This window comes from Lepisosteus platostomus, chromosome 11 (genome assembly GCF_059453375.1).
Source record: "Lepisosteus platostomus isolate fLepPlt1 chromosome 11, fLepPlt1.hap1, whole genome shotgun sequence".
Lineage (NCBI taxonomy): Eukaryota > Metazoa > Chordata > Actinopteri > Semionotiformes > Lepisosteidae > Lepisosteus > Lepisosteus platostomus.
The window spans coordinates 18,545,075-18,572,537 of record NC_142621.1 but is presented as its reverse complement, the minus strand read 5'-3'; the positions used below and the strand labels follow the sequence as shown (position 1 = coordinate 18,572,537).

The window sequence follows — 27,463 nt, the reverse complement described above, 5'->3', positions numbered from 1 at the left end:
CACAAGTATGGTAAAAGAGACTTGCTGTTTTGCCCATATCCCTGAACTACTGATATGGGAATGAGTATCCACAATGACATGTATAATATAAATTCAAAATATTTCTTACATTTTTTAAAAAAAAGCTTTGTTTTAGAGAAGGCTGAAAGATCACATCAGAGCAGCATTTAATTAAATCATATTTTAGTATTAATCATATTTTTCAAGCCACAGAATCTTTAAAGGTGCTTTTTAGCAAAACATAAACAAGACTTGATGTGGACTTGATCTTTTTTTAAGGAGTGGCTTTTTTTTCTAGCCACCCTCTCATACAGGCCAGATTTTTGGAGCACTTGTGATATTGTTGTTACATGCACACAATGACTAGTCTTTGCCATTAAGGCCTGTAGCTCGTTCAAAGTTGCCATTGGCCTCTTGGTAGTCTCTCTGATCAGTCTCCTTCTTGCTCAGTCATCCAATTTGGAGGGGTGGCCTGATCTAGGCAAGGTCTGGGTAGTGCCATACACCTTCCACTTCTTAATGATGGTCTTGACTGTGCCCCATGGGATACCCATCTCCTGACTTTTGAAAGCTTCTTTCCACAAAGTGAATTCTTTGTTTTGAAATGCACTTCCAAGCAGTGGAATCCCCTAGAATAAGCTGCTTTTATTCTGAACTAATCAAAATCACCACAATTGAGCACAGGTGGGAGCCAATTAGTTTGTTTTGTGATCTATAAGGTGATTGGTTATACCTGAGCAAGTTTACAAATGAAATTGTAAGGGGGGTGTTCACTTATCCAAATAAGGTATTTTTCTGTTGTAATATCATTTTTAGAATGTTTTAGAATTTTATTTTAACTTGGCTAATGTGGGCTACTGTGTGTAAATAAAACTGGAACAAGCCTAACTTATCTGTTTTAATTTTCAGAGTGTCATACAACAGGTACAAAATTTGAAAGGGGATGATGACTTTCTATACCCACTGTACACTAGTTCTTTAGGTGAGTTAAAGCATGCACTTCTTTCTGATGCTCTCAAAACCGAATTTAAATTGAACAGCAGGAAGTGTGTTACTGGCAGGGCTTGCCTGAGGGTGTAATACATCCACATTGAAAAAAAACGATAACTGCATCCTCACACCTGAAGAAGGCTCCATGGCTGAAACATTGTGTTTTCTTTCTTCTTTTTTTCCCCCCAATGTGGATGTATTACACCCTCAGGCAAGCCCTGCCTATCAACACACTTCCTGCTGTTCAATTTAAATTCGTTTTTCAGAGCATCAGAAAAAAGTGCATGCATGTAAACCTATTACTTGTTCCTTTGCAGCCTACGTATGCTGACACAGCTACCCAACGGAACTAATACATCCACATTGTCTGAAATGCAAGGTGGCTTTCCCAGATCCTATTTTCACCTATAGAGAACTGGATCTGAAGTTTCAATTACTATCTATACAAAATGACTCAAAGAGCATTTACATTTAAAAAAAGTGATCGCAAAGTTCAGAAATCAGATTCCTACTACAGCAAGGCATTTCACAAACAAATATAATAAAAACCCAGACAAAGCAAAAGCTCTTTAATATGGATTTTGCTAGTTAGTTAACAGATGTTTTTTATGCCAGTAATTCCATATTTCACTATTAAACATATTACAAAACAACAGAATAAGAGACCTTCCATTCAAACTACGCCTGTCTCTATAATACCAAATTCAGTGGTGGCAAAGCATGTTTTATTATTGTTTCTTGAAAACTTAAAAAAAAAAAAAAAAAAAAGATATCCACAAAGTGGACAATAGGACAGACATCTAGGAATTTTCTTCAGGTCGGGAACATACTTGTCAAACAAGTAACATTACTTTTTCTTGAGGATTTCATCACCTGATGGGACTATACTAAATCAAAACCTTTGATAAATTCAAAGATAGTGACATACTACCACCTGGTGGAAGCTTATGTTGTAGTGTTACTGTTTTCCATAAAGTGTTCCATATAAACACATTTTTATTTAATAGATATAACTTTTTCCAGATCTGTCATGTTAAACAATACCTTTCCTATTATTAAATTACCTTAAGACAGAGCACCAAAGAGGTAATCGTACAATATACTTACTATTTGTTTTTTCTGAAAAATGTTACCGTTTCATAGTTGCATTTGCTGTTTTATGAGCACTGCCTCTTGCAGGGATTAAATGGCCAATAAAACCAAGTATGTATGTCTGTGAAGTCTTTTCTGGGGTTGAGACAAGGAATCTATTGCTAAGCAATAGTCTTTTCCCCCCAGAAGTCTTTTCTGGGGTTGAGACAAGGAATCTATTGCTAAGCAATAGATTCCTTGTCTCAACCCCAGAAAAGACTTCACAGACATACATACTTGGTTTTATTGGCCATTTCATCCCTGCAAGAGGCAGTGCTCATAAAACAGCAAATGCAACTATGTAGAGCAGTCTTCAAGCCCATCTGCAGGCATGATCTAGATTCTTCAGTATTACAGCACACAATGTAGCTTCCTCTAATTTCTCTTAAGCATGATTGTGTGTCCTTGATCCAATTTTTTACTCTTTAGCCCAAAACAGAATTAGTCATAAAACAGTCAGAAATATGCTCTTACTTTCCATCAAATAACCTCTGTAATCCTTGCAATATTTTTTCTCACACAGCATTGTCTTTAGCTTGTAATGAACAAGGAGGAATGTGGAATAGAATCAAAGGGTAAACAATCCAAAGCAAAGCATTCCATCTGGCTCCTTCCAAACCACACTGCTGGGTCCAAAAGCACTTCATCGCTTCTCTAGTTTCTTAAACTTGGCTTCTTTAAAGAAAAATAAATTGAACAGTTAATCAAACCAACTTAAAATTGGACTTTTCTTTACATAAAACAATGAACCCTTCAAAATCCAACAATTTTCTGATTGTTAAGCAGTGATTCTCCAAAGATGAATAAAAAACAACTTTGCTTTAACTTTGCTTTACTCATGCATTTTTCAAATCTTAGGCCGTGTCCCAATTGTCATCCTAAGCCTTTCTTACAAGTCCATACTTCCATGACGTAGAGCAGGTGAGGACTTAAAGTGCGTGAGTAATCGAGGACACATTGTTATATAAAGGATAATGGAATACCCCTGCCTGAGGTAACTCGCTGGTTACATGGCTCACGGTCAAAATGCTTTCTGTTGCTGGTGCTTCTTTTCCAGTGGCTAACTGCATGTCTGCAGAGATTTTATTTTTATTGTTCTTTCTCTGCTCGCAGTTTGATGAAATTTAATTTAATCTGGTCTATCCCTGTACAAACTTAGTGACATACAGTATTGTGTTAATTTCTGTTGAGCAGAATCAACTCAAAACAGGTGAAGTAAACAAAGGAAAACTTGGCAATACCGCTCTGTTTATTGAAAGCTCTGTACTACTAAATACATTTAATATTTTCTGTCCCAGTACAAAAACGACAGTATGAGGAACATAATGCATTCATTCACAGTAAACTAAATAAGGTAAACTTGGCAATACCTCAAAGCTATGTACTATTAAACATTCTGTGTACAAAATTCACCGCACGCAAACGAATATTCATCAGTCGAAATGGACTGACAAAATAAAAACTTTGTAAAAAACTTGTACCTAGAACACATGCAGTCCGAATGTAAAGTAGTATAATGAAATTTTGTTTTTACATAAAATATGAGTTTTAAAACTATAAAAAGTTAAAATTTTACAAACAATTGAATATTTTATTCTCCATGACAATCTCTCCACTTTGCTAGGTAAAAACATTAAACATCACCATTCCATGAGGGATTGTGGATAATTCAATTCAATGAAGTCCGCTCTGATGCAGACTTTAGACAAGGGTGCATAAATGGAACACTGGGGGCTCTCCTGTGCACCCTTGTGAAACAACAATTTAGAAAAGGGATATCTTAAAGTCCTTGCAGACCTGAGAGAGAAAACGCATATGTAGAGCGCAAGACCACAAGTGTGCTTACTGGGACACAGACGTAGTCCAGGCTGTTTTCTACAGAAACACAGTATTGCATTGAATTATATGTAGGAGCTTAATATAAATTTCTTTGGAAATCAACGCTTGTATTTGCTACTGCAGGGATTTGACAAACACCTAAAAATAAAAATGGCTTCTCACCAAGCTTTTTGGAATAGGTGTCAAGTTTGTAGGCTGCTTGTTCCAAAGCCGTCACCTGCTCCTCAATCTGGTTGATCTGATCAAGGTATGGCTGTAGGCTGCCATCTGAATAATTAGAAATGAGAGCAAAACAATTGGACTGTTTAAAACTTGTGCACCTTGATCTAGACGTAGACAGAGAGAAGGGGAAGCAGTCATTAAAGACGCATAAAATCTTTTACTGATGAAAAAGATTGGCAGTACCACGCTTATGCAGAAGCTGATCCCATGCTGGAAAGCTGAAAGAAAAAATGTGTTGGGTATGAAGCCTGGAGAAGGCTCCACAGCCAAAGCAATTAATTTATTCACCATGTTTTTGGATACCAGCACAATAATTGTTTTAATTATGTTTAAATAATTCATAATGTTTTGTTCATTCATACAAAAAAAGCTTTATGCTCAGCACTCACATTTCTGGCTCAGGTCCTCCAGGTTGCGACTAATGTTTATTGATATATCTTTCATCTCCATGTACTTCAAGCTGGTGAGTTTGTTCATATTCTCAAGGAGCTTGTAGTCTTCGCAGGTGGCTAAAAACAAAAATAATTTAAATAACATTTGCTGTAAAAAAGTAAATCAAGCATTACAAATTGTAACTGGTATGATTTTCTGATTAAAAAAAACATTTTTGCCTGCGGACAAAATGAAAATGTGAGGAGTGTCATAAGGTTGTAGGCCTAGATTCAGAACTTATCCAAAAGCTTGGATGCATCTTTAATTGTGAAAAGCTGGGGTTAAAGAGTTTATATATGCAAAGAGTTTTAGGGATGCTGCTTTAAAACAGTTTTATGAAATAATTTATTTAAACATCACACAGTGCATAGAGGACAACATCAGAGCACAAGCACATAGGAAAATTTAGAAATGCCAATTAACCAGACAACCATGTCTTTAAAGGCAGGGAGTAAATCTGGTGAAATATCAAACTAAAGCATAGAGAACACTCTGATTCCACACGGAAAGATAGCTCAAACTGCTTTACAATGAGAGCCTTATCCATTTCCCTTTTAATCCATATCAATGATCCAGCATGATGACTGTACTGTGCAAATGCTACCATCTTGCCATTATACCACTACTAACAGCATTATAACATTTAGATGTGAGCTGCGTGACCTCAGACACATTCATTAACCTGTAAGCTCCCCTTGCAGAAAAATTGCCATCTTCTCAAACATATCCCTGCATAGTTCACTGATATCAGGGTCTGCGGGTTCAATGGCCTCCTCTGCTGTTTCCACACTTCCATCATCTGTGGAAAAAACAGAACGTTCAGGAGTGTTATGCAAAAGGCACACCACATCACGTTAAAGCCTGCAATGGCATCATGTTACTAAATAAACACATTTCTATTAAATGGAAACACATCCTAACAACTGTAGATGTGTGCAGAATGGTGGCACACTGGATAAGATTGCTGCTTTGAGCATTGGTACCCTGGATTCAATTCCTGTGATGCCATCTGTGTGGAGTTTGTTTGTTCTCCCCATGTTCACATGGGTGTCCTCTGAGTGCCCAGGTTTCCTCCCACAGTCCAAAGACATGCTGGTAGGTTAACTGGCCTCTGAAAAAACTATCCATTGTGAGAATCTCAGTGTATGCCATGCAATGGACTGGCTTCTTATCCAGGGTGTATCCTGCCTTGCATCTAATACTTCTCAGAACAGACACCAGGCCACTGTGACCCAGAATTGGAAGAGTGGTTAGAAAAAGTGATGTGAAGTGCATCATGGTTATCTTCACACACTCAGATCTGTACACATATAACAGGGAAGCCATAGAATCTCTCTGTCATGAAAGAAACTCAGCACACATGCTGCAAAGCATTCATTTTAAAAGGGATTTCATAAACACGTTAGGAAAGACCTATAACTATTACTTTCTCATCTTGAGACTGTGTTTGGAGTTTCTAACACTGTTCTCAAATGGTTCAAGTCTTACCTCACTGATCGCTGTTACTTTGTTTCAGACCTGAATTCGCCAAGCGAAATTGGATTAGTTAAGTCTGGTATTCCTCAGCACTCAATACTGGGCCCCCAGCTTTTCAGCATTTACATATTTCCACATGGACAGTTTTTAAAATCACATGGCCTCAACTATCATTTCTATGCTGATGATACTTAAATCTATATCCATAACAAACCTGACACTGATGTGGCTGTCACTATTCTATGTAATTGCATCTCCAATATAGAAACATGGATGACTCAAAATTTGCTTCATCTAAACTGTCACAAGACAGAAGTCATGCTTAAGCCGATATGAAACTAGACAAGATAGCCAGTGCATTGACTCCAGGATAAGAGTACTCTTATCCTGGAGTCAATGCACTGGCTTTCTTGTCTAGTTTCATATCAACTTTAAAACCCTCATGCTCACATACAAGGCTCTGCATGGCTTGGCACCTCAGTGCTTGTCTGAGCTACTATCATCCTACTTTCCACATTGCAAATATTGCTCTTCTAATTCTGGTCTCCTTTCTGTTCCCCAAGCCCATCTACGCTCTATGAGTGATAGGCCCTTCTCCTGTTATATCGTTCTGTTCTTTACCCCTCTGCTCCTACTGTATTCAGTACCCCCATCTACTTTCTCCTCTCATTGCATATTCTCATTGGGCATATGTTGTAGCTTTTTCCATTGTTGTTGTTTTGAAAAGCACTTTGAGAAACCACCTTTAAAAGCACTATATAAAATATATCAAATTAATTATATTTATAACTATATAAAAGTTTATTAGTTTTTTACTGAAATGGCACACATAATTCAAAACTGTTTTCTGTATGCATTCTTTAAAGTAAAATACACCACTGTTCTTGTTATTTAAGAGTTGTGTACACAAGAAAAAGAAGATTTATGTTTCTGATAGGATGAAAAAAATATTTTCATCTTAAAATAGAATTCACAACCCCTGTTATTTCGTTAATAGAAGTGCAGACATAGTTGGTCGATTTTTATAGTTTTCGACTGCGGAATAAAAGATTTTCCTAACATAAACTATTAGAAATGTCAATAAAATTAAGCTGTAAAATTGACGATTAACTCACTGTTCGCGCCGGATTTTTTGGGTACAGCTGCTAAAGTTTCAGAGTCGGGCTCTGATCCCAAAATACGCCCGTACTGTTCAGTATCCAAAGTGGACCGGGACACCACTGCCTGTATTGGCAATGAACAGGCAAGATCCACAACACCGGAATCGCTTTCTCTTTCTGCCATTTTCTAAAGCTTCGCAGTCACATGAGTAAGGGTCTGATCACGTGATTGTCTCTCTGCCCTTAGCCCTCCACATCACCCCGTGAAGTCACAGACCAGTTTAAGTAGGATCGCCTTTGCCCACACAAATTATATATCAGCATTATGCAGGCGCTGTTCCTTTCCCTCTGCCATATTGAGATACTATTTTACTGATTTTTTACTGTAGTTACCGAACACAAAAATATTGCACTATCATTTAAACTGTTCAAACATTTTGTAAAAATTTCTAAAAGCTTAAAAACTTATTTTAAACAAATATTCCATTTGTTAATACTTTCCTTTTGATTTTTTATTTATCAAAAGAAAATATAAAATTTCATATAAAATATTAAATAATTTATAAAATTATTTAATGTAATTAGTTATATTAATTCAGACAAGTAGAAAAAAAATCATAAAGCTTTGAGGGAAACGTACACCTAGCTGAAAACTACTTTGTTTATTTATAGGATTTATGTTTGTAATGTGTTTGATAATGTGCTCTGAATCGTACATTTTTATAGTATGTTTAACGAAGCTACCCCTTTCCGGGATTGGCATCAGAAAGCAAAATTAATGCATCTTAAACACACACAAACTTTGAGATCAAGTCACTTCAAAACTTCAAGCTTCACATTGAAACAATGCGGCCTTAAGAGGAGGGTAATACGCAGTGACGCAATCTACGGAGCCCGAGTAGCGCCGAGAGGCTGCAGGTCTGCTCGCTCTTTCCTCTTATGGGAACCCGTCGGTACTGGGTGGAAGGGGGTAGCTCGGATTGTAAATATGGCGGCGTGCACAGCCAGAAGTCTGTGTAGAGAACCCCCATATTAGTAACCGAAGCGCTGAGTGTAGTGAACCATGGAGACTGAGGAGGAGCAGCACATGACCACCCTTCTATGCATGGGTTTTCCAGACCCTGTCGCTATCCGCAAGGCCCTTCGCTTGGCCAAAAATGACATTAACGAAGCAGTGGCGCTTCTCACTAACGAGAGCCCCGGACTCGGTTACGGCTACGAGCCGATGGAGAGCGGGCCTGGGCCCAGCGGGGACGGTGAAACCAGCGGTCGCAGTGGGAGTGGTAGCGGAGGATTTGACCCTCCTCCTGCCTATCACGATGTAGTGGAGGGCGAGGTAAGAGTCTCGGGTTGATTGTCTGTTCTCAAGGATAAAATATATTTCTGTAATGAAAGTGAACATTTCAAACGGATGTATAAGAGTTAGCTGTCATCGGGAGTGAGAGGGAGGGAAGGAAGATCGTGTGGGAGTGCAGCTAATTACGACTTGAAAATGTGCTGAGCAGGGTGGTGAACACCAGATCTTTGACACCTCGTAATACACTATATATATTTTGTGTCCACTTTTAGTTGAAACGGGGAAATAAGGTTTACATTCAAGTGCTGAGTGAGGTGATGTACGAGTTTTTCTGGCTTTTAAATGTTTTCAGCAATACGAGCATTATACCACCGGTGTACTTGTTTTCGTCTTGAAAAGCACACTGTTCATCGTATTTCCTTAAGGACTGTAATCTTAGTTTTAGCAACTAATAAACAGTATTTGTAACAGTAAATTTGTAAATGCAAAGATAACCTTACTTTTGGTCTGAACTATTTCTGTGACAAATACTAGATATGCATTTTTTTTTAAAAAATAGCATTAACTCCCAACTCATTAGCTTTGTTAATTATTTGTATATTCATTTTAGTTCATATGTTATGGACTGAAAATACTTAAGATCTGACGTGAGCTTGCTCGTTATTAAACCTGTATATTTCCTTATACCTTGCATATTTCTAATCGGTTCATTCCTATTTGAATTATTAGGCACTGCAGTGTTCCCTTTAGCTAAAAAAAGCCATGAAATTGGATGAAAATAGATTTTTGTTATGGCATTTGAATTTGTGACCTAAGCCTCAGCTTGTTTAATATGGTTTGTGTGTGTGTACAGTATCTGTAGGACCTCGGACATTTCAGGTTGTTTTGTGCAATAGGAATGTTTCAGAAAAACTATTTAAAACAGATACACATTTCTAAATATTATGAATAAAAAAAATAGTTTGAGATTAGGAAAATCAAATCAAAATTAAAAATAATTTTCAAATGTCTTGCTCATCAGTAATGGGTGCAAAATATGATATGCAGAGTGTTACATAAGAGTTAGGTTTAAATGTAACTTAAAAAATCTCACATTTTTAAGATTATGGTTTAAGTCTTACAAAGAGATATTTGTATCTGCTTCTGTCACTATGCTTGTAATTGTACTGCACAACATGTTTGTTGCCAAAAGGAGAACATTTCCAGTGTAAAAACATTCCTGACCCTTAAGGACATTAGTGTCTTTGCCTTTGGTGTGTGTATGCCTTCATTTTGAAACATAAATATGACCTTACCTAAAGTAACAGAATATCATTAGATGTTCTTTTCAGGGATTTTGGGCAACACTTGTGAAGAAATACTTTTGTCTATTGCAAAAGTGCCTCTCCTGCTATGTCATGGAGGTCTGATGAGCAGCACCAAGATCCTAACTTGACAAAGCGGCTCAGAATATTTCAGATAAGTAAGTGGTTGGCCACTTCATGAAGATGTCTTCTTCGACTAATTTCTAGGCTTTATGTCAACATAAAAAGGTGACTTGCAATGCTCTTCATCTTGGTGATACACTTGAGAAAATACCATCTTATTACGTTCTGTTGTGTGCTGTGTAAGTTGAATTTGGCTTCACAGTTCTGCCTGAGGTGTGTGGAGGGCTAACGGTTCAGCTTCTTTTGCTTCCTTGTTTTTGTTTTTTCTTTGAACCATGCCGTAGGTCACAGGCAGAATGTATGGTCCCTAAAAATAGTCTAGAGTCACTGTAACACTTATATGAGGTCCCAGGTGGTTTCGAATGCATGGTAACAAGCTTGAGGCTCAGAGCTGTGTGGATAACTCTTACCATTGTAAGACAGGTAGACTTTCTTTCTCCAGTGCTTTATCCCTCAATACGAAAATACAAAACACTTCATACCATTTGTTATGTACGTTATTTCAATTAATCTTTTTAGTTCTTTAGTTCAATATTCAGAGTATGAGCTGGGCTGGTTAATGTGAAGTGCAGTTATTTTGTTATTTTGGCTGCACAAAGGCATTTGTAATGTGGCAGCATTTTTTTTATTAATGCTCATGTATTTTGTAGTGTAATTGTGTTGTTACACAGAGAGTACAGGGAGAAAGTGCGAAGTGTAAAAGTAAGATGGGAACTGCTTGGTATGTACATAGTGGAACTGTGTATTGAATCTTTACTCTCATGTTTAGAGGGGATTAGTTAGCTACAAGCAACCAGAAAATTGCCTCCTTGTGTCTGGAGTCATTATGGTCTTACAGTTTGTGTGTTTTCATATAGTAATACTGTTCTGCTCCTTTCTTATTTTAAACTTCACCTACCAAATAAGTTCTTTTGATCTTTTTTAAAGATGCTTGTATGACATTTTGTCCTATTTTTTATTACACATTCATTGATCTTGTAGCTGTGTTTGTGTGATTTGTTTTGTAATCTAGTTGGATCCAAAAAGGTTATTTTGCCATAGCTAGAAGGTTGTGATTGGTTCTAGATGAACAAAATACAAAATAAGGAAATTCAAAAGTAAGGAGGTGCACTGGATTCCAGCGCTAACTGTTTATGTTCTAGCGGTAGATTCAGTATGATGCTATGATTTGACATTTATTATTCTGTATGCTTTTGACTTTCTGGGACCCTAATAAAAGTTTTCAGTGATTTTTTTTTTTCCATCCTGGTTTGATAATATCATAGGATGTTTATTCTTTGTGATTGCTGTCAAAATTTAATTTTGGTTTTATTTATGACGTCCAGATTCTTTTTTTTGCGGTCAGGCTGTGGAATGCATACTTTCATAGTGGATAAGAAAAGCAAAGTATATCCTTAACATGTATTTTTGTACACAAAAATGTTGTACCATACAAAAGCAGACTGGAAAATCTGAGTGCAGGAGAAAAAATCATAAGCAAGCAGCTACTGACAGCAGTTAAAACTGGTGATAAAGGGTCCAGTTAAAACAAATCAGCAGCCACAAGAGTACTCCAGGACCAGGAAAGATACAGATTAATAGAATCCTATATATAGTCATATAGACCAATTAAGTTAAAAGCCAAAGTCCATACCAGAGCACAGCAGCACATCAGGCAAGAGCTCATACTGGTTACCATAGTGTTAATCGGACTGAGAGCATGGTACTCACCTCTGAATGGGAAGCCGATGCATCACAGGGACACCCTCAGCAATGCCAGTCCCTACTCTACAGCTGGTGGACAAGAGCACACAGAGGTAATGTACCTTGCTCGAGCTATAACGGCAGTGTTCGCAGCAAGGACTTGAACCCATAACCTGTCAGTTATGAGTCCAGCAGTTTAATTGAATAGCTAATTCAAGTAAAGTTGTGGAATAGAAAACAGAAGACACAGCAGCCTACCAGTACTACAGATTAATGTCGTTATCTTTGGTCTCTTTGATTTTATTAAGGTGTTTATCTTTCCTTTGTGTTTAGATGTTTGAAAAAATACAAGATTGATTGGAAACAGTCGTGAATGCTGCCTAATGTCATGTTAATTTATGTTTTTTTAGACAGTTGTGCAGTTGGAACAGCCCATACGTTGATTAGGCCAATGTCAGAGGTGTCTTGTCATTCTCACTTCCCCCACTCTATGCAGTGCTGCAACTTGCAACTTTTTTATTTAACAGTTTATTTCTCTGAATAAAATTTATTTTGTCAATATGTAGACCTTTGGAATCCTTTGTACTTCAGTTTGTCTCTCAGTTATGATGTGTCAGCTGTATGAACCGTTCTTAGGAGATCTTGCCACCTGGGACTTTGGCAAGAGCTCTGCAGTTTTAATTCACTGCAGTAAGATGGAAAACCTGAGGCCCCAAGTCACTTCTTCTGTTGCATACACAATGAATATGAATAGCCTGCATATTCATGTGTAATGTTTTCTGTAGATTGATCTGTGTATTCTTCTTAAATTTGATATTTCATATTGGATCCCAATAACATAAGAAAATGCTCCTAGGCATGGTAACACTATCATAACTACACCTTACAACAGAATAACAGTTACTTTGTCAGTGCCTTTGAGTACTTGTATCAGGTCTCCTCTTAATCTTCTCTGATCACGACAAAAATGTTTTCTTCTCCAGAAAATAATGCATTTTTATGTATTCTAGATGTTCAAGATTACTATTTTGCTTATTTTTTAAGTTAATATTTTTTAATCCAGTGAAGGTTTTCTAGTGGGCATAGTACTGGAAGTGCACACAATTGCATTTGCCTTGTGAAGCGTAAAAGTATTGGAAAAAATCCAGTAATGGTCTGCATAATCTAAATAACAGGAGCCACAATATTAAAAATGTCATTTCTTATTATGGAAAATTCCATTTACACTAACTGTGCTGTATGTGCAAGATCGTAAGTTTGTCATTGGGTAACAAGATCAGTTTAAATATATGAAAACCAACACTTTAGCTTCATGAAATGCAACACATTTAGCATTTTTTGACTTACTAGGGAATATTATATTATTCTTAAGTAAAGAAGTGCCTCCTGTTCCAAATTTCAATATGCTCCTCTGTACTTTCCACTTTCTACTTGTTCTTTTTTCACTGTCCATTGTGAAGAAGTCCATTGAGTTTACTTTGCCAATGTCTTTGAGGATTTTGAACACTTGTGTCAGGTCCCCTCATAATCTTTTCTGTTAAAGACTAAAGGATTCACTTCATTCAGTCTGTCAGTGTAGGACGTTTATTCTCTTAACCCCCAAAATGTTACTGTTTTTTCCAGCATTATTTTTCTATAACATGGTGACCAAAATTGTATACAGTATTCTAAATGAAGCTTTACTAGTGTTATATAACATAATTATAACATTGTTTGATTTAAAGTTTATGCTTTAGACAAGTGGTTCTCATACTGTGGTACGCATACCAGTCGTGGTACGCGGAGCACCGCCATGTGGTACGCCATATGACCCTGGATCTTTCTTGTGTGCACTGAAAAATCCTGTGTCCTGAGTGGACACAGAGCTACAATGTAATTCTATACCATTTTATAGGAATGTGTGCAACGAACGACAGCGGCCAACTGTATTTAAAAAATGTTATCTCCAGCAAATAGGGAGGTAGGAGAATGTTTTGTGATTTTGAAACACCACCAATCTTGTAAGCATAGAAATGCGTGCTACAAACGCAAGTAACCAATTGTATCTAAAAAAACCTATCTCCTGCAAATAGGGAGGTAGGAGAATGTACGTGATTTTGGAACATTGCCAATGTTATAAGCACAGTAATACATAGAAATGTGTGCTACGAACGCTGGCAATCGTATGAGCACAGGAAAGCATGATAGATAACAGAAAAATATTTAAGAACTGTTCTAGGTTAATTTGAGAAAAATACACAGAGCGCCTCTGTGTTTCTCTCCCATGCGCATGAAATAAAAACTTCTTTTAACTTCTGAGACGGACTCCTGAAACGGAAACGGGGAGAAATACAAACTTGCGGATTGCTAAAGCAGGTAAGCCCCACACTATTTTTGAAGAACCTTACTTACCGTTGGCAAAAGAGCCGACACGTTTTGTCTGTGGAGAAAAAGCTGCTAAACAGCTCGACCTGCTGCCCCCTCTGAAAGACAGTCACTCATAGAATTATTGATATGGCGGATGATATCAAAAGTACGCTGATAGAGCGTGTTAAGATAAGCAGCTGCTTTTCACTGCAATAAGACGAGTCTGTAAATGCCTTTGATTTGGCCAATTTGCTCGTTTATGTTAGATACGAGTTTAAGGGTACGTCCCATGAGGACTTTCTGTTCTGTAAGCCGCTACCAACAGGAACTACAGGAGAGCACGTATTTCAGCTTCTGGATGAATTTATCGAAGAGAATGGCATCGACTGAAAAAAATGCGTTGGAGTTTGCACAGACGGTGCTAGAAATATGACAAGCCGACACGGGTGAAGCTGCACAAATTAGAGAGGTTGCTCCAGAAATGAATGGACGCATTCCAACATCCACCGTAAGACCTTTGCTGTCAAGAAAATGCCTGACGATTTAAAATCTGTTAGACTCTGTTGTGAATTGTATCAAGGCTCGAAAAATGAAGTCACATCTGCTTTGCTCAACTAAACAGGCTCACCCTCTCACTGAAATGATGCCTTTTTATTGTTTATTTTTAGTTGTTGTTGTTGTTCCTGTTTTTTTTTCTGTAAAGCGCTTTGAGAAGCCACCTTTAAAGGTGCTATATCAAATAAAGCTTATAATATTTATTATATGTGTATGTGAGTATGTGCACACACGCGCACTCATGTTAGTCATTGAGAATTTCTGGGGTTCCTATGAGAAGATGACTTGTAGGTGGTACTTGGATGCTTTGGTTTTTTCAGGGGTGGTACTTGGTCCAAAAAGTTTGAGAACCACTGCTTAAGACTATATAGCCTAACATCTTGTTTGACTTTTTAATTTCTTTCCTACATTGTGTAGAAGATAATGTTTCAACAAAAATACCTAAGTCTTTTTCATAAGTTACCGCTTCTATTTCAGTTTTTCCATTTTTGCATTATAGTTTTTTGCTATATTGTAATTTATTTAACCTGCAAAAACCCTGCATTGTCTATGTTCAATTTCAGGTGTTTGCCCAGTCTTGAATTTTATCTAGCTGTTTTTGACTTTTATTTTATAATCTTTCTGATTTGGTATCACCTGTTAACTTGACTAGTTTACTATCTATACTAGGTATACTAGGTATTTATAAACTTGATATAAATTGATAAGGGCAGTTGGAGCAGTTGTCCTAATACTAATCTCTGTGGTACTCTACTACTCTACATTACCCCAATTCGAACAATTACCTCTTATGTGTATTCTCTGTTTCCTATTTGTTATCCAGTTCTTAAATCAAGTGCACGCATTTCCCTGAATTCCAACTCCAATATTTTAAGAATTAATCTTTTATAAAGGAACTTTATCAAAACCCTTCTGAATATCTTAATACACCGTATTGGATGTTCTGTGTCCGTTATTGTTGGTCCTTGATCAAATAACTTTTAACAGGTTGGTTTGACAAAACCTTTTTTGAAGTCCTTGTTCACTATTCCTTATTATTTTGCAACTTTTATCTGTTGTAAGTGGTTCTCTAGTTCAGTTGAATAATTTTTTCCATAACCATACATAAAATAGATGTTTGAATTATGGGGCTATAATCACTTGATTCACCTTTTTTTGGATGGCTACTATATTAGAAATTCTCTAGTCCGTGGGTACTACCCCTTTCTTAAGCGACTGTTGGAAGAGTTAAGTGAATAAGTTCTGAATAACATTTCTTGTTTCCTTGAGCACAATTGACGAGATACTATCAGGCCCCGTGGATTAATTAATGTTGGGAGTTTTTAGTTCTCAAAAAACCTCTTCTATGTTATTACTGTCCAGTACAAAACATTGTCCTGCTGTCTGAGGCATATTGTTGGCTTCTTCCTTACTGAACACATGAGTAAAATACTCATTTAGTACAGTATTACACCCCTTGCATTGTGAAGCAGTTTTCCATTATTGTCCTAGGTATATTTGGCTTTATCATTAACAGTAGTTTGGATATGCTTTGGAATGATGTAAAGTATAGGTCAAGTTATCATTGCTGTTTTCAGTGCCTCCAGTTTGGCTTTTATCAGACAAGATTTACAGTGAATATTTGACTGAAATATTTGCAAGTACATGCTGAGATGCGTATGTTCTAAATAGTCAGAATTGCACATTTTCTAGTAATTTAGTAAATCCCCTTTGAGAAACATTAATTCTCATGCAGTGGAATTAAACTGTAGAACATATTTTTTGTAACCCACAGTTCATTTTCCTAATGTAAATGCTTAACTTTGGGCTTTGGAAGTTTGATTTAAACCATTCAGCCCAAAATTTGTGGCCTATTGCAGAAAACAAAATAATCACTTTTGCAATGCCTCACACATCACTCCCTAAAGTGCAGGGCTGTCTTACTAAATGTGATAAAATGTTAATATGGTACCTTGACAAACGAAGTTAAGCATATGTTTCCTTGTTAAGGTTAATCTGTATAGATGTTATGGTTCGATTCTCTGTCGGGCACAGAAGTGAATGATGCAAGTGTGAAAGGCAATCCCTCTCTTTGAAACAGAGGTTGTGATGTTAAAATGTATGTTTGTTCTTCTGTTCAAAATTGAGTTTGACAGACTTGATGTTAAGTCTTTGTTCTGTTTTTTTGTACCTAATTTTCCTGTTGAGTTGAGCTAAACCTTTCCTCAAGTGCTGTTGAGGAAGCTAAGTAAACTGTCAAATACATGTGCATTTAACGTCACCTCACCTAGAATGCTCACACTTAATAATAGTAATAATAATAATAATAATAATAATAATAATATTATAATTGCTTACACTTATATAGCGCTTTTCTGGACACTCCACTCAAAGCGCTTTACAGGTAGTGGGGACTCCCCACCACTACCACCAATGTGCAGCATCCACCTTATCTAGTATTCTATAGATTACAAAAGGTTGTAAGGAATTCATCGAAAGTTGTACAATAAGAGGAAAGAAGACTTTAGCTGGCATAACATTTTGATCAATATGAGGTACAGTGGATAAAATATAGCAATTACATATATCACTCATGTAAAGTTACATAATAGGGCACTGGGCCACCAAATCTTCTGTGTACTGTGGCACACAATAACACAGTGTCTAGAATTCTACAGGAGGGATGCAGCACCATTCTTCCATATGATGGTCAATCAACTGACCATAATTATTACCAAGATGTTATTTGCTGAATGTAAGCATCAGCCACACCGGTGTGGAAGTGTAGAACTTCTTGCTTTCCATATACTTGGTGCCCCTCATTTACCTAGGTTTTTCCATTTTTTTGTCCACAACGTCTGTATGCTCCAGATACCTTTTGCCATTTTGTGATAATTTCCTTATGTGTACCCCTGAAAACCCATTCCAAATTCAATCTCAAGTCATAAATATTCAGCACCTGATGGTCAATGTGTAGAAGCCCTGTAACTGAAAAAAGCACAAAAAGCTCTGACAGTTTTGCAAAAAGAGCATTTCCATCCTTGCGCTGTGTTGAATTAGCTCTGCATAAAATAATATTTATTAAAATATTCTGACAAAATATTATGCCATTTTTATGCAATTTTGACAATTAAGCATATGTTTTAAACTCCAGAACCTGATGGTAGTCTGATGCCTTCTTTTTTTCTTTCTGCTTTAAAATCTCATTTAGTGAATTGTTTTGACTATGCATGAAAATTAGTCTTTAAGAGACGCAGGTGTTCTGTGCTTTGTTGTGGCTTTAAAAAAAAAAAGAATGTCCTTTTTATTCCAGGATAAGAGGTGATGATTTAGAAATGTTGCATGTCACAAAAAGGTTGGCTGCCTCCCGGACTCGTAACTGTGGTTTTCTTTTCCCTTCCAGAGGAGCAACGATGAAAATGGGAATTGCTCAGGAGGAAACATCGAGTTTCCTACCACCAATCTGTATGAGCTGGAGAGTCGTGTTTTCACTGACCACTGGTCTATCCCCTATAAGAGGGAAGAATCGCTGGGGAAGTGCCTCATCGCCTCCACGTGCCTGGCAAGGCTGGGTAAGGGCCCCATGCTCCAGTTGGCAGAATAATTCCTGGGTCTGCCAGTCAGTAACCAAGAAAAACACTGGAGTGATAGGTGGGGTTAGTAAGGCTCACAGTGTCTTTTCAGCGCAGAAACCATTCATATATAACAGGGTGTATTGAAGCATAAATGTGCAATTAATTTTAGGATGAAGTTAAGAGTGGGAATGTATTAATGTATTATACATGTATATATTACTACTGTATACATGTTTTATATATTAATACAGATGTACAGGGTGCAATGGTGTTGGTGGTGTCGATATTGAAAATGACTTTACTTTAGTAGATATTGGAAATAGGTTATATTTTGCTGTGCATGGTTTTGAAAGTTTACATATTTTTATTCACTTAGTAATTCCTTATCATGTACCTTGTATGTGGATGTAATGATATAACATCTTTGAGTGTGCTGTGATTTGAGTAAAGGTGTGTATTCATTTACCATCTAGAAAAATTTAGCTTTATTACTTTTTTAAAATCTTCTTGTGCTATAATCCCAATAAAAATAAGAATTAAAGAAGTAAAATAAACAGCATAATTACACTTGAAAATATTTTTTGAGAAAACAACGTATGCTATTATGTTCTTGATTTTCTCAGATCAGTTTATTCTTGTTTTGGCTATCACATTATTACAGTTTTTGTTTCTTGTGTTTTTGTATTGTTGAGTAGACACAGTAATTGTGGCAAATTGTCTTTCATTTCCACTTTGAATTACTTTGATTTTGAAAGAGTATGTATAATGCTGTGCTGGCTAAAGTCATCAATAATCTCTTTAAAGACACTTGAATAGTGTTTAATGTCTCTTTTTCCTTTTGGTCAGTTTCCTTCACAAGTAGCCTGCAGTGTAGAGCAGATGTGTCTGATTAAGCTAACAGTTAAAAGCCGCGAAGGCTCGACTACTACACAGTAGAAAGACTGTGGATTGTGTTCTGTGCCCAAGTTTCTACTTCTAATGTGATCTCTGTTATATGTACAGGTCTTGCTGACGCAGATGAAAATTGTAAAAGATTCATGGACAGATGCATGCCTGAGGCATTCAAAAAGGTATAGACTTAAAAGACAAACATTGCTGTGCACGTTGAATGATTTTATCCTTAGTTTGTGAAGAAATTAAGTTAAGTCATCCTTGTCTCTTAAGCACACAGAAAGGTATAAATGATAGAACACCATTCAGCCCATCTTGGATCTATCTTTGCCAATTTTTTATTCTGGTCACCACATAATATTCTCTGCTCAAGGTTAAAGAGTTTTTCTGTTTTATCCTGTCAGTTGAAGTCATTTCTTGAAGCCCTTGGGATTAATTACATTGTACATGATGTACGTATTTAAATTCTGCACTTACTATATGTCCTAATATAGCATTTGCCTGTTTTATTACTTCCCCTAATTTTCCGAAGTATCAACATTGACATCTAAGATATTCATAAACAGCTTCTTAAAGTTCAGTATTACCAATTTACTCTGTCCACATACATACTTTACCTAGAATGCCTTCTGCAATAATAGAGTTTATCTTTTGAGAGTCAGAAGCCTTCTCAGAAACGGTACCACATAATATAGTTTATCTATATTACTACTTTTGTTTTTTCAAATAACTTATTGAGTTAGTTAAGCAAGACCTACCTTTCCTAAATCTATGTTGAGTATCCTCTAGAATTGTAGTTTAGTTCTATTTATCTTTTCTATACGTTTACATGTACAAGTAAGATTTACTGTTGTATAGTTGTTGATCAGAGTTACTGGAACTTCATCACCTGTCATGGTACTATGCTAGAAACTGCTACCTTGAGTCCACCTCTTGATGTATGTTTTTCTATGTCTCGGAATGGATTGAACTTGTTTGGTGGTGTAATGAGGGTGTCAAGACAAGCTGCAGTATTTATTTCTTTTGACAGCCCTGGAGCCAGTCTTGTAAGTTGAACAGGGACGTAATGCAAAATTAATTAATTTTTAATCTTACACTTCTTTACAGGTATGGTGCATCTTTTACAAAAGGAATGTGGAACCAGTTCACACATTCTATTACTATATGGGTGCGTGATGCACAGATCAGTTTTGTTAGTGTTAAAACATATTTTTAAATTATTTGTGCTTATTTTTCATTATGTGAGTCTTTTGCTATATTATCGTGACCTGTTTTCCAATTTGTTGTTTTTCACATGCAAATACTTTCTAAAGTGTTCCTTTAACATTTTATTCGATACATGAAGCATCTTCAAGTAATGTGGGGTTTGGTTAACTATGCAGTTTGTCATATGTGACAATCATTTATTTTATTTATTTTTGCAGCTGCTGACATCAAGTGCTGTTCACAAATGGGGAACTGAGATCCATGAGGGAATCTATAACATGGTTATGCTGCTAGTGGACCTGGTGGCAGAGAGAGTCAAGCAGGACCCCATTCCCATAGGCCTCATGGGTGTGCTTACAATGGTACTGCCATTTTTACACATTGTTATTGGGCTTCAGCTGCACACAGTGGGTGATTCATTGATCACTTAGTTGTATAGTACAACATAATGAAGATGTCTGAAATGTTCCTGCTCATATGCTTGCTAACATTACATTTAGAAAGGCTGGTCTGCTGGTCTGAACCAATGCATTTAAAGAAAGTAGAAAGATCTCGGCAAGGTCTTGGGCAACAACTGTCACATGACAGTTGTTGTAGAAAAAGGTGTAGATTTTGTGGATAGTTAATTTAGGATATTATTAAAGGATGCAAGATAATGATACTCTGCAGAAAAATATTACTTTAGGGTTGTTGAGGGGAAATTAGTTTATAATCATGTTTTACCTCTCTCTTGTTTACAGGCCTTTAACCCAGATAATGAGTACCATTTCAAAAACCGCATGAAAACCTGCCAGAGGAACTGGGCAGAAGTGTTTGGGGAAGATAACATGTTTGCCGTCTCGCCAAGCTCCAGCTTTCAAAAGGTAGGTGCTCACCTGGTATAGTCCTAATTTTGAAACTTTAAAATGTAAAGTTTAATCCATTTTTTGTATTAGGATATTTCAGTGCAGTCAAACAAATCCACATTAATTAAAGTAGTGCTCTTTATGGGTAGGTATAAACCCGTCAGTATAATCTTAAATGTCTTTACATATCAGCATACCTAAATTATCTAATGTCTGCACATAACTAGTGTCTTGAAAAAAGTACAAAACGTTTTTTTCAAAATTCACTCTCAAAATTGAGAATTTTCATGGTATTTCAAGGAACATTTAGAGTTTACTTCAATTGTCACATTAATATAGTATAAAGATCCTCAACTTAAACAGTAGTTGGCAATATTTCCGGCTAACAAAAATGAATTATACTGAATTAAAGCTGAATATTGGTTGGTAATTTGTGTTCAATTGCATTGATTAACATAGGACTGTAAAAACGTGCCCAAATCACTAATTAAACCCACACAAGAGACAAGTGCCAATTTATCAGTTTTGTAATTCTGGGAAGGAAACAGCAGTTCTATACATCTGATTTATTATTTTTGTTGTTTTTGTTGGTATTATTATTGTTAATAATATTAATAATTGCATACACTTATATAGCACTTTACAGGTAATAGGGACTCCCCTCTACCATCACCAATGTGCAGTACCCACCTGAATGATGCAATGGCAGCCATAGTGTGCCAGAATGCTCACCTCACATCAGCTGTCAGTGGTGAGGAGAACAGAGTGATGAAGCCAGTTCATAGATGGGGATGATTAGGAGGACATGATTGGTAAAGGCCAATTTTTAACCACAGAGAGTCAGGACCTCGGTTTAACTTCTCATCTGAACGAATGAAAGGCCTTTTTACAGTATAATGTCCCCGTCACTATATTTGGGCATTAGGAGCCACGTAGACCACAGGGTTAGCGCCTGCTGCTGGCCCCACTAACACCTCTTCCATCAGCAACCTTAGCTTCCCCAGGAGGTCTCCCATTCAGGTTCTGACCAGACTCATGGCTGCTTAGCTTCAGTGGGTTGCCAGTTGTGAGTTGCTGATTGTTGTTAGTTATATCAGAGAAACAGCTGTTCTGCTTTATTGGTTCATCTTACCTGTTAAACCCGTCTGCATTGAGTCCTGTGTCTCTGTTTTCAGTAGACTTCTCAAACAAGGACATTACTATTCGCTGGAGACATTTGCTCTCTTGGGTTCAGCTTTAGCCTTTTTCTGTGGTTAAAGATTGAATGCCTGTCCACAGAGTCTTTTTTGTTGCAGTCCATGGTGATGTTCAGGAGGTACATGGCTAGTAATCTGTCATTATGACTAGTTATCTGTCACATCCCAAAATGCTACAGTGCATATTAAAAGTATTCACTTGTACTTTTACACATTTTATTGTGCTACAATATGGAATCATAATGTGTAGAACTGGGAATTTGTACCATAGATCAACACAAAATACAAAATTTCAAAGTGAAAACAAATTATAAAGATTCTGCTAGATTCATTATAAATAATTTATTTTCTGTTTTATAATACCTTAACATTATAAAGTTATAAAATCCCAAAATGCACTTACATTTGTGAAATTCACAACTCTCTAATGTTTGTGTGTCTGTTGTATTTTTGTTGTGAGATTAAGCTCATAATTGTCTAGGCAAGGCTGAATAACATATTGCTCAAACTCTTATGCAATATGGGGTTTAGTGCCCATAATGAAAGCTGATGGAAACAAGGACATGGAACAGGCTATAAGTTGGCTATCATCAGGCGTTACTTTTCTGAAGCTTCACTATATTTGTCATGTTTTGTGTTTTACATAACATTACGGAAGATTAAAAATTAAGAAGGTTTAGCCGAATTGGTTTTTCAAGTGAAACATTTTAAGTATGTAAGCCTGTTCTTTAAGACCATGTGACTATGAGATGAGTTAAAAAGTATTTTAAAAACACTGCTGAAAATGTAACCCCCAAAACAACTTAAAGTAACCCACAATAAGTAAGTTCATACTGGGTTTTAGTGGAAGCTCTTAAGTCATTTAAAAACTGTTCGATCTAACTGTAGTCTTTTATATAAATGGTAATTTAATCTGTACCGTCTTTTTTTCTAATTAAAAGTTTTTATTGCCAGGAGTTTTCATCACTGGTAAGAGTGATGTGTTGAAGGTGTTAATGATCCTGGATTCCTGTTTGATTTTGCAGGAGCCCCATGGCTGGCTTGTAGATTTGGTAAACCGGGTAAGTATCCCTGTGTTTTTTGAACCTGGATTTCCTGTATCCTATCATTTTTATGAAATAAGGAATTCGATCTTTCACATGCTAAATCTCTTGGGGAAAAAGTTTCTTTTTGGAAGTTACAATCCACCATATTGAATGTCAAATTATTTTTTCCAAATGAAGTGTGACAATTTGAAGTTAAAAGTCAGAACACTTTGCAAATCAAAGAAAACCAGCTTTGCTTTCATTATATACTGGTCATAGCTTGGTGATGTAATATATATATTTAGTGGTGTATATATTAAAACACATGGCATTCCTATTCAGAGTATGTTTTTGATTAATTCAAGCTCTTTGGTTTTAGTTTGGAGAGATGGAGGGATTTTCTTCAATCCAGTCCAAGCTAAACTCAGAAGAAATAGAAATTGGGGTAAGAAAAGATGTTGTTCATATGAGTTTGTCTGTTCCAATCTTTTTCCACTCAAAAACAGAGCTGAAGCTTAGAGTATTTATTTTATGCCCATGTAATTGTAAGGAATATTGGAGAATAAAGAGTGAAGCAACTTCCTCACTTCCATCTCCTAATAACTTAATGTTTGAGGTTGCTGTGTGGCAAAACAGTTATACAAAGCAGTTTGGGGTATCTTCAGAACACTGTGTTTACTGTGAAGTTCTGGTGTAGTAACGGAAGGCAGATGAACAAAGGTTGTGAGGTAGGTAGGAGCCAGATAAGTCGGATTGTTACTGGTGTGTCAAGCCATATTGAGCTTTATAGGAGAGCGTGGGGATTTTGAAGTCAACTCAAAACATGATAGGAACATAGTGCAAGGACTCCAAGACAAGACTAATGTGATTGCTTGCACATGACTTGGTCAGGATTCTGGCTGCCGAATTATGAACATATTGGAGTTTGTTTAGTGTGGATTTAGATACCCCAGTGAATATGGCTTTACAACAATCAATTATAGAACAAATAAATGTATTGACAAGCTTTTCTGCCACAGTCAAAATTATTTAACAACAATTAAATCTGGAAAGTGTGAGATAAAGTGCAGTTCAGATATCAACTCCTTAGAGCAAGGGACTTTATTTTCCTTATTGAAATGGGAAATGAGTATTGCTCTTTGGTTCTGACTCATGCCTCTTGCCTTCTGTTATTTCTGTTTTTCTGTTTTATGTTAATTATATCTAAGGCTCGTGGATTCTAGGTTTAATTCTGTCATCTCCTCCTGCCTAATAAAACTGCAGTTAACCTTCTTTGACCGTCAATATCTAGTAATTAAATCCAGATAACTGTGAATAACAAGACGAGCTCAAATATTGTTATAGCACAGTTTCTTAAGCAGTTATAATTTTCCCTTTACTGACCTGAAGACGTACATCTAATCACTCTATCAAAACTTTCTGTAAAAGACTCAAGACATGCATTTAATAATTATCAAATAACATACAGTGCAGTTAATGTAGACATGAGTGGGAGGATGCAGTATTTTAAAGGCCTTTTGGGAATATAAAACTGTAAAATAGTCAGCCTTCCACCTTCTTTCTGTGCATCATTTGCCAAGTGTAAGTAAAAAGAAAGGTCATGAAACTGAGTAAGAAAAGCAATAACATCTCACAGTCTATGGGTGTAGTCAGAAAAGATTGTAGAGTCAGAACAACCACTGTTAGGATGGCATATGACAGCAGTTCTTTACCTCCATAAGGTTAGTTGCCCTACCTCGTGAATGACAGTCAGACACTCATTGCACAGCATTATATCTATTACAGGTTTTAATGCATACTCTCATAGGTTATCCAGCACCGGGATCTGCAATTGTCATTCCTTTTACAGCAAATTGAATAAATCTGTATAGAGTACTTGCAGAATTAGACATGATCATATTTTATTCTTTGATTTGTTTCTAAAAATTGTAGAATCCCTTTGATTTAATAAAACCTGAAATTATTGGACCTGACAGTGTTGCTTTTATCCTTAATATGTATCCTTCTGAGGAATAAGACACTTCCATGTACTGAGCAGTCCTATGAAAAACTTTCACTCGCAGAGACTTTACATGACAGTCTCTTAACAGTTACACCTCATGTTAGTATTTTTTTTATTCATTCTTAGAAATTTTGTGTTTTGAATTATTTTTGCAGATTCGTCTTTTAAAAACTATGGTGCACCTTGTTTTTTGTGCAAATAAATCCGATTACACCTTATGCTCAGCATCTTGTTTGTTTGTTTCTCCATAGAATGTGTCTGCCCTGGTTCAGCCACTGGGTGTCTGTGCAGAGTACTTGAATTCCAGTTTGGTACAGGTGAGATCAGCAACACCTTCTGAATTAAAAGAGAAAGTTAACTTTTGCTTATCTATAATTCAAAGTGATATCTATTTCCATCTTAGACTTTTATTCTTACCCAAAATTTTAATGGAACATTAAAATGTTTATGCTTATCCTCTAGTCTTCTGTTCTCTTTCAGGAGTGGCACTGAAAAAGGTTGTTTTATCCACAGTTCATTTGGAGTCATAGCTGCCACACAGCAGTGCTATTTTGCCATTGTGCTTGTTTTGGAAAATTGTATGGTTTAACAATTGACCATATGTGAAATAAAGACTTTATTTGATCTCTTTTGACTTAAAGTTACGCATATTAGGGATTTATTTGTGACCATTACTGGAATTTTAACAGCCCATGCTGGACCCGGTTATCCATAAGATGATCACCTACGTGCAGACCCTAGAAGAGAAAGACCTGAAAGACAAGGTAATGGAACAACTATTTAAATTGCTTTAGTTTAATAGCATTTGAAATATGATTCCCATTCCATGGAGTCTTGAGCCAGTTAATTTTATGAGCAATATAAGCTTTATACCTTATTTTGTTTCTTTTATGTTCTCAGTACACAGGAAGGCATAGTTAAATTAAGTTTATAATAATAGACTTAATTCTATGCTTAATTAGTTTGATTTGCCCCCAGATTAATTAACACTGAAACATTCTGGAGAAAGCATTGCCTGCCATGTGGGACAGCCTGTTCTCTTTCATTATTCTCTCGTGAAGTCTATTGAGTCTTTTTTTTTTACCTTGTGCAGAGGCTGGTTAGCATCCCTGAACTCCTGTCAGCCATTAAGCTCCTATGCATGCGGTTTCAGCGTGAGCTCGTCACTGTGGTTGATGACCTCAGGCTAGACATCCTCCTGCGCATGCTGAAGACCCCTCATTTCAGTGCCAAAATGAACTCCTTGAAGGAGGTGAGAAAAATAGGGGGTCATCTTGTGCTAGTGTTCATGAGGACTGGCCAAGCTCTCAATCACAGAAAAGTACAAGTTCTGAGCACAATGCCTACATCCTGAGCTGGGACACATTGAAGGCAGTAAAAGCGTTGCACAGACTTTTTTAAAGCTTTTAAAGAAGAGGATACTTACACTCCCCTAGGCACCTCACGTTGATAGATATGGTTTTCAAGGTCAGTGAGGTTTGGAAAGATGTCAGGAGGGAGATTGTTTAGAAAAACTAGAAAAATTCTGTAGGTGGACTTGGGGGAAAAAAAAGCCAGAAATTGTTAAGGGTAGCATCAAAGCAAAGTTGTATAAGACTGGAAACTATGTACTACCCAAGCTACTTAATCCAGGTAACATGGGATGTGTGGCTTGAAGCAGATAATACCAATCCATGATTTACTATGATGACTGATGGAGAGATTGTGAGCAGCATCTAAACCACAAACATTTAGATTTAGAAATGGACTTTCATTTCCTGGTATGAAAAGTAGCAGGACTCAACTGTTTGATTAGTTCTTCTAAGGCAAAAGCAAAGCAAAGTGAGCCTATTCTACCTTTACAAAGAATATCATGCTTGATTGTGATATTACTGAGGGACGTACAGCTCATTCCACGAAAGCAAAATGAAAAAAAAAACAGTTGGACGATAGTCAGGACTGAGCACCTTTTAAAGAAATGCTTCCCTAATGATTTTATGTTTTCTTCCTAGAAACAAATTCTAGGATGTGATATTTTTCTAGAAAGTGAAGCACATTTTGGATTTTTTTAAATGATGATTTTATTGCGAGTACAAATGTTTGCAAAGAAAATGTTTGCAGTTAATTTGACAAATATAATCAATGTTTGAATGTGGCTTGTAAGTTATGAAAAATGAAAATTTAAGGTAATTAGTACATATTTAATTAACAATGGGAAGTTAAGTAAGCTAGCCACTTTTTAATATTTCAATTATTTTAAATATGCC

The 27,463-nt window shown here is 36.5% G+C and overlaps 3 protein-coding genes across 15 annotated transcripts in view; 1 reads left to right on the top strand and 2 right to left on the bottom strand.

Annotated features, from left to right (window-relative positions):
- The window catches only part of pcsk9 (proprotein convertase subtilisin/kexin type 9), a 247,995-nt gene that overhangs the window by 154,313 nt on the left and 66,219 nt on the right, over positions 1–27,463 (bottom strand). The gene's annotated exons all lie outside the window — the stretch shown is intronic.
- On the bottom strand, positions 2,289–7,416 carry bloc1s2 (biogenesis of lysosomal organelles complex 1 subunit 2). 2 transcript variants are annotated; one of them, XM_088598712.1, is made up of 5 exons: positions 7,206–7,416; positions 5,297–5,413; positions 4,572–4,691; positions 4,123–4,227; positions 2,289–2,793 (listed from the first exon to the last, which is right to left on the bottom strand). In XM_088598712.1, exons 1-5 carry the CDS (start codon positions 7,372–7,374, stop codon positions 2,765–2,767), a joined length of 540 nt encoding a protein of 179 aa, XP_088454838.1. In that variant the 5' UTR covers positions 7,375–7,416; the 3' UTR covers positions 2,289–2,764. The 2 variants fall into 2 exon arrangements, with proteins under 2 accessions (XP_088454838.1, XP_088454837.1); XM_088598711.1 differs by having other exon boundaries at positions 2,290–2,796; positions 7,206–7,415.
- Positions 8,085–27,463, top strand: part of usp24 (ubiquitin specific peptidase 24) — a 72,706-nt gene continuing 53,327 nt past the window's right edge. For 9 of the 12 annotated variants that reach the window (XM_088598722.1, XM_088598721.1, XM_088598720.1 and 6 more), the window contains exons 1-10: positions 8,085–8,526; positions 17,881–18,049; positions 19,055–19,122; positions 20,368–20,511; positions 20,890–21,012; positions 23,216–23,251; positions 23,595–23,660; positions 25,469–25,534; positions 25,907–25,981; positions 26,311–26,469. In XM_088598722.1, the coding sequence (XP_088454848.1) occupies positions 8,254–8,526; positions 17,881–18,049; positions 19,055–19,122; positions 20,368–20,511; positions 20,890–21,012; positions 23,216–23,251; positions 23,595–23,660; positions 25,469–25,534; positions 25,907–25,981; positions 26,311–26,469 (1,179 nt within the window). In that variant the 5' untranslated portion in view covers positions 8,085–8,253. The remainder of the gene's footprint in view (positions 8,527–17,880; positions 18,050–19,054; positions 19,123–20,367; positions 20,512–20,889; positions 21,013–23,215; positions 23,252–23,594; positions 23,661–25,468; positions 25,535–25,906; positions 25,982–26,310; positions 26,470–27,463) is intronic. The other 3 variants (XM_088598724.1, XM_088598723.1, XM_088598726.1) reach the window with 2 other exon arrangements.